The sequence below is a fragment of the Perognathus longimembris genome, chromosome 1, assembly GCF_023159225.1.
Source record: "Perognathus longimembris pacificus isolate PPM17 chromosome 1, ASM2315922v1, whole genome shotgun sequence".
Classification (NCBI taxonomy): domain Eukaryota; kingdom Metazoa; phylum Chordata; class Mammalia; order Rodentia; family Heteromyidae; genus Perognathus; species Perognathus longimembris.
Genome location: NC_063161.1, coordinates 162,655,426 through 162,666,428, shown reverse-complemented (window position 1 = coordinate 162,666,428; position 11,003 = coordinate 162,655,426). Strand labels below are relative to the sequence as shown.

The 11,003-nt window shown below is 50.7% G+C and overlaps 1 protein-coding gene across 2 annotated transcripts; it reads left to right on the top strand.

The window, feature by feature from the left end:
* Positions 1 to 451: 451 nt before the first annotated feature.
* Positions 452 to 9,885, top strand: Zmynd19 (zinc finger MYND-type containing 19). 2 transcript variants are annotated; one of them, XM_048347068.1, is made up of 6 exons: positions 452 to 683; positions 1,936 to 1,995; positions 3,324 to 3,430; positions 4,424 to 4,564; positions 8,310 to 8,490; positions 9,291 to 9,885. In XM_048347068.1, exons 1-6 carry the CDS (start codon positions 633 to 635, stop codon positions 9,432 to 9,434), a joined length of 684 nt encoding a protein of 227 aa, XP_048203025.1. In that variant the 5' UTR covers positions 452 to 632; the 3' UTR covers positions 9,435 to 9,885. The 2 variants fall into 2 exon arrangements, with proteins under 2 accessions (XP_048203025.1, XP_048203032.1); XM_048347075.1 differs by lacking the exon at positions 8,310 to 8,490 and having other exon boundaries at positions 459 to 683.
* Positions 9,886 to 11,003: the final 1,118 nt, after the last annotated feature.

The following is an 11,003-nucleotide window of genomic DNA, read 5'->3' as shown; positions in this document are numbered from 1 at the left end:
CCCGCTGCCGTCCTACCGGCCTGCGACCGCAGGCGGCGGCCAGCCGTTCCAAGTGGCCCTGCTATGCCCAGCTCACGGACGCAGCTTCCACAGGCCGTGGCGGGCTGCGGAAGCCGCGAGGCAGCCGAAGGTGGCAGCCCCGGCCTCGGCCCCACAGCCCGAGCGCCACAGCCACCGCCCGCACAAAGCTTCCCGCGAAACTGACGTCGCGCCGGCCGTCGCGCAGGCGCCGCCCCCCGGCCGGCCCCTCCCCCGCCTGGCCTGCTCCAAGGGCGCCTGCGCAGCCTCTTTGCTTCTATTGGGGGCTGCGTCGCGGCGCGCGCCGGCCGGCGAAGGGCGCGCCGTGCGATTGGCCAGCTGGCGGCGACGGGGGGTGTGTCCCGGGCCGCGCCCCGCCCTCCGCCCCGCTCGCTGGGGTGCGCGCGGCGGCGGCGGCGGCGGCGACGGCGGCGCGTGGCAGGTCCGGCGGGCGCGAGGCGGCGGCGGTGGCGGCCCGAGCCCGGACCAGCCTCGTCCGCCCGGGGCCCGCCCTGCCCGACCCCGGCCTGCCCGGGGGTGCTGCGGCCTCGCCTGAGCCCGGCCGGGCGCCTCCTGAGGGAGCGTCGCCGCCGGCCGAGAGCGCAGGCCCGGCCATGACCGACTTCAAATTGGGCATCGTGCGGCTCGGCCGGGTGGCCGGGAAGGTGAGCGGCGCGGAGCCGCGGTCAGGCCTGCGCGGGCCGTGGCGGCGGGGCGGGTGGGGTGCGCCGGCCCGGCTCGGGCTCCGGCTCCGGCTCGGGCTCGGGCGCCGCCTTTCTCCCTCCCGCAGGCGGCGCGCCCCTCGGGCTCTGAACGCTTCTCGCCCCGCCGGTCCGGCGGGGCGAGGTGGCCCCGCGCCGCGGAGCGCTCCCGGCTGCCCGCGGGGGTCCTAGAGGCCGGCTGCACCTGCGGTCTCGGGGTTCGAACCCAGCGCCCTTCCTGAGGCCGCGCGCCGCGCCGCCCCTAGTCGGGCGCGACTCCGGCGGGCTGCTTGGGGCCTGCCCGTGGGCGGCAGTGCTTCGCGGCCAGGGCCGGTCGTGTTCCGCTGAGCCCCAGGCTTCTCCCGTCAGGACCCAGGACCCTGATGCCGGCCGACCGGGGGGCCCCTCTCACTGGTCTCTGTCCGGCCCCGGCCTCTCAGCAGGAGGCTTTGCTCCCTCATCACCTGTGGGCTCCGAGGCTTGGCGGTGCCCGGAGCCGCGGGCTTTCCCTGCTCCTGGCCCACTGGCTGCGCGGAGCGAGGGAGGGAGGAGCAGAGGCGTCAAGTCAGGCAGGCGGACGGGTTCAGATCCTAGAAAATCCACGAGAGTAGGATGATCCCATCTTGAGAACCATTTCCTGCCATTTTTGCAGAATCTCAGGCAGAGGGTGTTGGGGATGTCTGAGCAGAGTCGTTAGGACCCTGGTCTTGTCGGAGACTTCTAAGAAACTGATTGCCTAAACATAAGCCCTTGAGAAGCTTTTATTTGCTACGTTTCAGACAGAAAGCTGAGCCTGGCCATCCAGTGAGCACCTGTATCTACTGCCCTGCCTAATGAATAAACACTCTTTGGAACTTGGATATTCTGCTTCCGTCCCACCCCCTCCCTACTTCACTGAAAATGTCTCTGACTGGGTTTATTGTCATATTAAAGGCTCAGTGCCACTTGTCGGGGTTGATCCTGTTGTGGATGGGTATTGAAGCCTGATATCTGCCACCCATTGGCCTGACTGACTTTTTAACAGTTTCTGCCTGCATTTTTGGCCCTGATCACCCCATGCCCTTTGGCTGAGCAACCTCCCTTGCTAATTGTTTTAGTCTGAAGAGGCATATGGTTACCTTATGCTTCACAAAATAAAGGAATCAGTTCTTGGTTACAATGTTATTGTGCCTTGTGAGTATCTTTTGACTAATTTTGAAATGTGGTTAATTTTCAGACCAAGTACACACTGATAGATGAGCAAGACATCCCCCTGGTGGAGAGCTACTCATTTGAGGTAAGGATGATTAGTTCTTTGGTGTTGCTTGCTCTTTGCCCCAGGAAGGGTCATGAAGAATGAGTTTCTGTCCCTATGCTGGGAGAGGTAGAGACTTCACATGAAAACATCACGGTTGGCCTTTGAGCCCTCAGGGCTGCCATGTCCAGAACCCAGGTATCCCCAGCCCTGCTTGTCAATGCTCAGTAGGGCCTATTGTACCCACCCAGACCCATGAAGTCTCTGTGACACTGTCTTCCTCACTTTCACCCTGGTTGCTGGCTCTGCTTAAAAACATACCAGACTGTCTCCCAGTTTGATTGGGTGTCTATTAAATCAAGTGAAAATAGTTCTGTATCTGTAACTGTTGTGAGAACTTTTCCCCTTCCTAATGTTCCTTTAAGAACTATTGTCTCTGGGTTGGGTGGCCTAGTGGCAAGAGTGCTTGCCTTGTATAAATGAAGCCCTGGGTTCGATTCCTCAGCACCACATATATAGAAAAAGCCAGAAGTGGCGCCTGTGGCTCAAGTGGTAGAGTGCTAGCCTTGAGCAAAAAGAAGCCAGGGACAGTGTTCTGGCCCTGAGTTCAAGCCCCAGGACTGGCAAAAAACAAAAGAAACTGTTGTCTCTGCTCCTGATGTGCCACCCACTCCCCATTTCAGCATCCCTGAGCAACAGTGGTCTCAGCACCTCACTAACATGGCCATTGCTTGGCTAGGAACTTCTCTTCCTCCATATACTGGTATTTTTATGTGTGTTGTACTGGGGATTGAACTCAGGACTTTGAACCTGCTGGGCAGGTGGTCTACCACTTGAACCACACCTCCAGGCTCCCCCCCCCTATTTTTTAAAATCAGTCATGGGGCTTGAACTCAGGGTCTGGGTGCTGTCTCAGTTTTTTTACTCAAAGCTAGTAGTGCTTTACCACTTTGAGCCACAGTGCTACTCTGGTTTTCTGGTGGTGAATAGATAGAGTCTCCTGGGCTGGCTTTGAACCTCAATCCTGAGATCTCAGCCTCCTGAAGTGTTGCTGAGAATTGGAAGCTTTGTGCGTGCGTGCGTGCGTGCGTGCGTGCGTGCGTGCGTGTGTGTGTGTGTGTTGGTCATGGGGCTTGAACTTAGGGCCTGGGTGGTGTCCCTGAGCTCTTTTGCTCACTCTACCACTTGAGCCACAAGTGGTAGCACTCTACCACTTGAGCCACAGCTCCACTTCCAGCCTTTTCTGTTTTTGTGGTACTGAGGAATTGAACCCAGGGCTTCATACATGCTAGGCAAGCACTATAGTGCTAAGCCACATTCTCAGCCCCTTTGGAAGCTTTTTAACAGACCTTTCCCTTATTCTGTCTCAGGCTCGAATGGAAGTAGATGCTGATGGAAATGGTGCTAAGATATTTGCATATGCCTTCGACAAAAACCGAGGAAGGGGATCGGGTAGGCTCCTCCATGAGCTGCTGTGGTAGGTTACTATTATTATTTTGTTGTTTTATTTACAAAGATGTTATAATTCCAGAAGTCAGGTTGTGAATACAATGCATCTTGATCAGTTACCCCTTCCATGGACTCCCCAATTTTTCCCCTGGTGGGTATTATTTAGTTGCCTGTTTCCCATGAGCAGTCTGGGTGAACTGCAGTGTGTACAGGATGTTTGGAGGCAGGAGAGCTACCTGCCCAGTAGAGTCATATTTGTTTTGCCATTCTTGGGTCTAAAAGTTTTTATTTTGTTTTGTTTTGTTTTTGTAGGTCTTGAGTTTTGTACTCAGGGCGTGGGTGCTATCCCTGAGTTCTTTTGCCCAAGGCTAGTGCTGTGCCATTTTGAGCCACAGCTCCACTTCCAGTTTGGGAGTGGTTATTGGAGATAAGTGTCTCATGGGGACTTTTCTGTCCAGGCTGGCTTGGGTCCATGATCCTCAGATCTCAGCCTCCTGAGTAGTGAGGATGACAGGCATGAGCCACTGGCCCCTGGATGAAAGTTATTTTTGTGTCCTTTACCACTGGCCCAAAGAAATGACAATGGCCCAATGAAATGCCTAGTGGGGTTCTGCTGGTGTGGTGCTTCCTGTGGAGGGAGGGGTTCTGCTGTTCACCCAGCTCTTGGCTGAGCTTGTTGAGATACAGGCTAACTCTCTGGGATAGGGCCATTGCTACTCAGTGTGCAAGGTAGGGCTCTGACGTGTTGGGAGCACCCAATCTCTAGGCTACTTTTTGGCAGTTTTGGGGTCTTGTTCTTGACTCTGAGACTTGCCTAAATTCAGGGGTTGAATCATCAATGTAGCCCCTGTTTGTGTGGGCCACATTCCTCTCAGTAGCCTTACCTAGGTGTGCCCCCATCAGCAGGATGAGCGCCCAGGTTACACTATGTGGCTGGTATTTGTTTCTGGTTGGACTTTCATGCTTAACCAGAAGTACCTGTGGATCAGAGGTGGCACTTGAGAGTGTTATCTTTCCCCAGGGAGCGGCACAGGGGAGGCGTGGCTCCTGGGTTTCAAGTGGTGCATCTCAACTCAGTGACAGTGGACAATCGCCTGGACAACTTGCAGCTGGTACCATGGGGCTGGCGGCCCAAAGCTGAAGAGACCTCCAGCAAACAGAGGTAGGTCTTCCTCTTGTAGTATCTCCTCCAGGTGCTTGGTACCAAAAAGGCTATGTTTCTACTATGACCTGATGCTTTTGACTCCTTTTGGACCTCAGTTATTTTTCTCCAAAGTGTGAGGTGTGTGTGTGTGTGTGTGTGTGTGTGTGTACGTATGCTTAGTAGTACTAGGGCTGAGACTCAGTCTTTATACTCTTCTTGGCTTTTTCACTCAAGGCTGGCATTTACCACTTGAGCCATGCTTCAGTTCTGGCTTTTTGTTGGTTAATTAGAGATAAGAGTCTTACAGATTTGCCCGCTTGGGCTTGCTTCAGGAACTTTGATCCTTAGATCTCCGCCTTCTGAGTAACTAGGATTATAGGCATAAGCCACCAATGCCAACTAAATGGGAAGGGGTTTTTTGTTGTTGGTGGTCTTAGGGTTTGAACTCTGGTCCTGGGTGCTGTCCCTGAGCTCTTCAGCTCAAGGCTAGTGCTCTGCCACTTGAGCCACAACACCACTTCCAGTTTTCTGGTGGTTAATTGGAGATAAGAGTAAGAGTGTCATGGACTTTTATGGACTTTTCTGCCTCAGCTGGGCTGGCTTTGAACATCGATCCTCAGATCTGAGCTTCCTGAGTGATTACAGGCATGAGCCACCAGTGCCCACCTGAATGGGAAGTTTTGATGATTATATTTTGAGGAGTTTGATCTTGTGATACTTGGCTCTAGGAACACTTTAGTTGATGTGATGGAGTGGAGCCAGCATTGGACCTATTCCTGTATACACAGATGAGTCTCTATCATGTTCTGCTCAACAGTTTTCCTTGAACAGTGATTTAAGGGAAGTGGGATATTGTAGTAGGCTTTTTGGCCTTTAGCATCCTGTGGTCCTGAAAACTGTTCCACATAAGCTTTCTACTTTAGAGGTTACTTCCTCCTCTATACAGGATCAGCCCAGCTCTGAGTCTTACAGATCTCCAAGGAAAAGCCAAGGTACCAGTAGCATGGCATAGAACCAAATTGAGAGCAGAGTTCTTAGCCATGAATTATTCTGCTCATAGGGGCTTCTTGGGGTGTCCAAGCATCTTAAATCCCTGGGTGTCACTGGCCGCACCAAAAGATACTAGTTGCATTGGTAGGTTGATGTTTCGGGGAATGTGCAGACCTTTACAGTCGTTTCCTTTGGGGTCTTGGTGGTGGTGATTGTGGGGCTTAAACTCTGGGCCTGGGCGCTGTCCCTGAGCTCCTCAGCTCAAGCTTTAGCACTCTGCCACTTGAGCCATAGTACCACTTCCAGCTTTTTTGGTAGTTAATTGGAGCTAAAAGTCGCACGGATAGTTGGGTGCTGGTAGCTCATACCTGTAATACTAGCTACTGAAGACGGTGAGAGCTGAGGATTGTGGTTGAAATCAGAGCTTGGGTCCTGTCCCTGACCTTCTTTTGCTTGAGACTATCAGTCTACATTTGAGCCACAGAACCACTTCGGTTTTTTTCTGAGTAGTTTATTGAAGATTAGTGTCACGGACTTTTCTGTCCTGGTTGACTTCTAACAGCAATCCTCAGAAATCAGCTTCCTGAGTAGCTAGGGATTATAGGCGTGAGCAACCAGCGCCTGGGTAGTCCTTTTATTTGTTTATTATTATTAATTAATTAATAATTAATAATAATAATTAATTTGTTGACAAGGTGTTGTGCAAAAGGGCTACAGTTACATAATAAAGCAGTGAGTACATTTCTTGTGATATCTTACACCCTCGTTTTTCTTTTTCTTCCCTAGATCAGTTAGGCATATATACAATACCCAGTGTACCAAAAAGGTAGTCCTTTCTTAATTAACATACATACGTGTGTGTGTGTGTGTGTGTGTGTGTGTACTGATATTATGTGTATATTCTGTCATGGGGCTTGAAGTTAGGACCTGGGCACTGTCCCTGGCTTCTTTTTGCTCAAGGCTAGCACTCTATCTCTTGGTTGGGTTTTTTTAAACTGTATTTTTGTCTTTTCTTTTTTGGTACTGGGGATCGAATGAATCCAGGATGTTGCATTTACTAGGCAAGCGCTTTGCCACTGAGCTACATCCCAGCTCCTAGCACTCTATTTCTTGAACCACAGCGCCACTTCTGGCTTTTTCTGTTTATATGGTACTGAGAAATCAAACTCAGGGCTTTGTTCATGTTAGGCAAGCACTGTACTGCTAAGCCACATTCCCTACCCTGGACACTGTTCTTGAGCTTTTGTGTTCAAGGCTGGCACTTGAGCAGCTCCATTTCCTGCTCTCTCTCTCTCTCTCTCTCTCTCTCTCTCTCTCTCTCTCTCTCTCTCTCTCTCTCTCTCTCTCTCTCTAGAGCTATGGGTAACCCAGGACCCAGTCATGTGTATAGATGTTTTTGACCTGTTGTTATAGGGTCTACCTACTTGTACTGATAGCTAGTTACAGCAGTCATGCCCACTCTTTTCTTTTGCCAGTCTTGGGGCTTGAACTCTGGGCCTGAGCACTGTCCCTGGCTTCTTTTTGCTCAAGGATAGCACTGTACCACTTGAGCCACAGTGCTACTTCCAGCTTTTTCTGTTTATGTGGTACTGAGGAATCAAACCCAGGGCTTCATGCATTCTAGGCAAACACTATTGCTAAGCCACATTCCCAGCCCCTAGGCCCACTCTTGAGTGGGCTGGAAGTCCTAGATAGTCTGGGCTATGTGTCCTGGTTTTTAGCTTGTTGCTTCGATGTAGGATATTCCCTTTTGGTGGGGTTACATTGCCTTTGGTTGGGAATAGGCATTGGCTTCTCTCAGGCCTGAGTTTTCTGTTGCTCCCAGGAACTGGTTAGTGGGACTAGGAGTACAGTTCAGCTGTCCAAGTCGCCTCTTTACAAAGGTATCTTCTCACTTTCTGCCTTTAGAAGGATGCATCTGAACCTTGCCTGACTTGTAGAACCACAGGGAAGGGCAACTTCTGTTGTCTGCTGGTGGCTCATACCTGTAATCTAGCTACTTAGGAGGCTGAGACCCAGAGAATTTCAGTTCCAAGGCAGCTTGGTAAGAAAAGTCCCTAAGACTTAATCTCCAAAATAACTAGCAAAAAAACAAGCTGGGGCTATGGGTCAAGTGGTAGAGCACTGGCCAAGCAACTAATGTGAGGCCTTGGATTCAAATCCTGGTACTAGAAAATAACCCAAACATAGCCTAGTAGCATGCAGGTATGCATCTGTCTGCTTGCTTGCTCTTCCCTTTATAACCATGTGCTGCATAGTCTGGCTTCTGTCGAGAGCTAAACATACTCCTATGAAACCCTGCACAGGGCTGGGGCTGCTGTGCTCACTTTTGATCAGCCAGTCATTGGGGCTTTTTACTTGTGAATGTCACATGTGGATTTCAGTTCTTGGTGGAATGTGCAGTGGCTTACTCTTACAGGAGAGGTTTCCATAAAGATGCAGGACAACCACAACACTGAAGGAGAAGAAAGCTGACAGGGTAATAGCAGGTACCTTCCAGGGTCAAGGGTAAGGTGAGGAGCCACCTGTCTTCACCCAAGGGCTGTGTTTGCTTATGTACCCTTGTTGGAGAGAGTAATAGATAAGTGCTTATTTGTTAGAGGGTGAAAGACTGCATATGGTAATGTATATAGTAGTAAGTATACACAGTGGAGATGGGCAAACAAATCAAAATTCATGGAGTAAAAACAGGTGGTGTGTCCTAGAGTTACAACCTCCTTCCCCATACTGACCTGATTGGCTGGAGCTTACTGAGGTTTCTGCTTTCTTTCAGAGAGCAAAGCTTGTATTGGCTTGCAATCCAGCAGCTGCCCACGGACCCCATAGAAGAGCAGTTCCCTGTCCTGAATGTGACGCGGTACTACAATGCCAATGGGGATGTGGTAGAGGAGGAAGAGAATTCCTGCACCTACTATGAGTGTCATTATCCTCCTTGCACAGTAATCGAGAAGCAGGTACAATGTATTGCAGTAAGACCTTGGCTCATGTCCAACTCTGTCCAGCAGTTCAACTGTGGCATGGAGTCTTACCCCCATAGTCCCCTAGGGGTTCCTATGTTCTAATCAGGGTGGCTCTCCCTTTGCTGTTGTGCCTTTCCAAGAAGGGCCATGTACTCTAGCCATGGTGTCTTTTTTTTTTTTCTTTTTGTGTGTTGGTCATGGGGCTTGAACTCAGGGCCTGGGTGCTATCTCTGGGCTTTCTCTTTTGCTCTACTACTTTGAGCCAGAGTACCACTTCTGGCATTTTCTGAATAGTTAGCTGGAGATAAGAGTCTCACAGACTTTCCTGCCTGGACGGGCTTTGAACCATGATTCTCAGGTTTCTGCCTCCTAGTACCTAGTTATAGGTGTGAGCCACCATCAACTGCCATGTCTGGGGTGTTTTGTGTTTTTTTTTGTGATGTTGGGGGTCAAACCCATGGCCTGCTGTATGCAGTTTTGCTGGGTCCTTCCAGCATCTGGCTTGATTTTTTTTTTTTTTTTTTTGCCAGTCCTGGGGCTTGAACTCAGGGCCTGAGCATTGTCCCTGACTTCTTTTTGCTCAAGGCTAGCACTCTACCTCTTGAGCCACAGCGCCATTTCCAGCCTTTTCTGTTTATGTGGTGCTAAGGAACAGAACTCAGAGGTTTGTACATGCTAGGCAAGTACTCTACCACTAAGCCACATTCCCATCCCCTCCTTCCAGCATCTGAAATGTAACTTTACCACGTTCTGTAACCCAACGTGAAGGTGAGTTATGGTCTTCTATGTTTCAGCTTCGGGAATTCAACATATGTGGGCGTTGCCAGGTGGCCCGGTACTGTGGTTCCCAGTGCCAGCAGAAGGATTGGCCTGCCCACAAGAAGCATTGTCGGGAGAGGAAGCGTCCCTTTCAGCATGAGCTTGAGCCAGAGCGATGACGGGCAGAAGAGCCATTACTGCTGCAGGGTTCCAGCTCTTCTGTGGGTACAGCAGAAGTCAGACTAGCGGTTGAGCCTGGAGGTGCCAAAGAAGCTGGCGGTGGGCCCAGAAAGCCACCATGAGACTCCCCAGGGCACATGCAGTCTGTGGGGACAACTCCCCTCAAGTGTTATCTCCAGCAGAGACATCGGGGAGGCTCCCCAGGACCTTTCTCATTATTTATATGTTAATATGTTTGTAAACTCATGTACAGTTTTTTTTGGGGGGAGGGAGAGGGGGGTTAGAAACCACAAATAGAATCATTTGCTGTAATGTTCAAATGGCAAACGGTCAGCCACATGTCTAGAAACTGTCATGTAGCCAAGCTTCTCTCCTGGGCTTAGGAGTCCCAAGAAGCGGCCTGTACAGTGCTGTGTCTGAAAGGGCAGAGTAAAGGGGAGGAATCATCTTCTGAGTTGACCATTCTCTACTCTTCAAATACTGCAGTTTAGATTCAACCTTACTTTCAAGTGGAATTGGTTACGTGATGCAGAGTAGTGGGACAACAGTCCTGGCTCCTGTTGTTGCCTAAGATGAACATGTTGGGCTTTTATCTCGTCAGGAATGCAAGTAAGACCCAGACTATCCTGTCTGAAGCCGATACTGTTAGGGTAGGCACAATTTTAGTGGCTGAGGGTTGCTCTGGACTCCTGCATTGATAAATTCATACCTTGTTTACACATGAAACCTCTGGAAGCCAGTGGCAAGTAATCCTCTGTCCAAAGAATTGACAGGACATGCCCAACAGGCCTGTGGGTTTCTACAATGGGCTAGATCAGGGTGCTCTGTCCCTTTCCTTTTCCACTGTACAGGCTGTGACCCCCCTCAGAACAAGGCATCCCTTTGTTAGGATCTGTAGGTGTCTGAGGGTTGGTTAATACCTTGTCTACACAGTCACTTTGGGGAAAAGAGCCCAGCTATGGCTGGGGTATTGCCGGACAGGAGGTCCAGTTGGCCCTCAGATCCCAGCTGTACTGTCCATCTCCCTTTTACAGCCGTCTTATAGCACAGTTAATTCAACCACAGATTAACTAGCACCCGAATTTGCGGGGGAGATGTATGTGTCCTAAGAGATGGTGGTTGCTATAGCCCGCCTTTGCGATAACCCCAGTTTTCCTCCTGTTTTCAGTCAAGTTGTGAGCATGGCTATTGACATAGCGTATCTTTTGTGCATTTTGGGCTTGTGGTAAACTCCATGAGTAGAGCCCTGAGTTATCACTAGGTGTTCTTTCAGTCTTAAGGAGATAAAGCACACGCATTGTAGCAGGTCCTGTAATCTTTGCACCTATTCTTAGTGAAATGATCAAGTGGGCATGTCAGTTATATCCTTGACCAAAAGGAGTTGTCCTATTTACTCTGCACTTAGAATGGTGTGTGTGTATGTGTCCGTGTCTGTGTGTCCGCCTGTCCATCTGTCTGTGTCCGTGTCTGTGTCCGTGTCCTGGGGCTTGAACTCAAGGCTTGGATGCTGCCCCTGAGCTTTTGTGCTCAAGGCTAGCCTCTACCACTTCCAGCATTTTTGGTAGTTA

What these genes read in the sequence shown, in the direction of transcription:
- Zmynd19 (XM_048347068.1), top strand. Translation starts at nt 633, where the DNA reads ATGACCGACTTCAAATTGGGCATCGTGCGGCTCGGCCGGGTGGCCGGG. An exon ending in CTCCTCCATGAGCTGCTGTG is followed by an intron (nt 3,431 to 4,423) that starts GTAGGTTACTAT and finishes ATCTTTCCCCAG; the next exon opens with GGAGCGGCACAGGGGAGGCG. An exon ending in GCACAGTAATCGAGAAGCAG is followed by an intron (nt 8,491 to 9,290) that starts GTACAATGTATT and finishes TCTATGTTTCAG; the next exon opens with CTTCGGGAATTCAACATATG.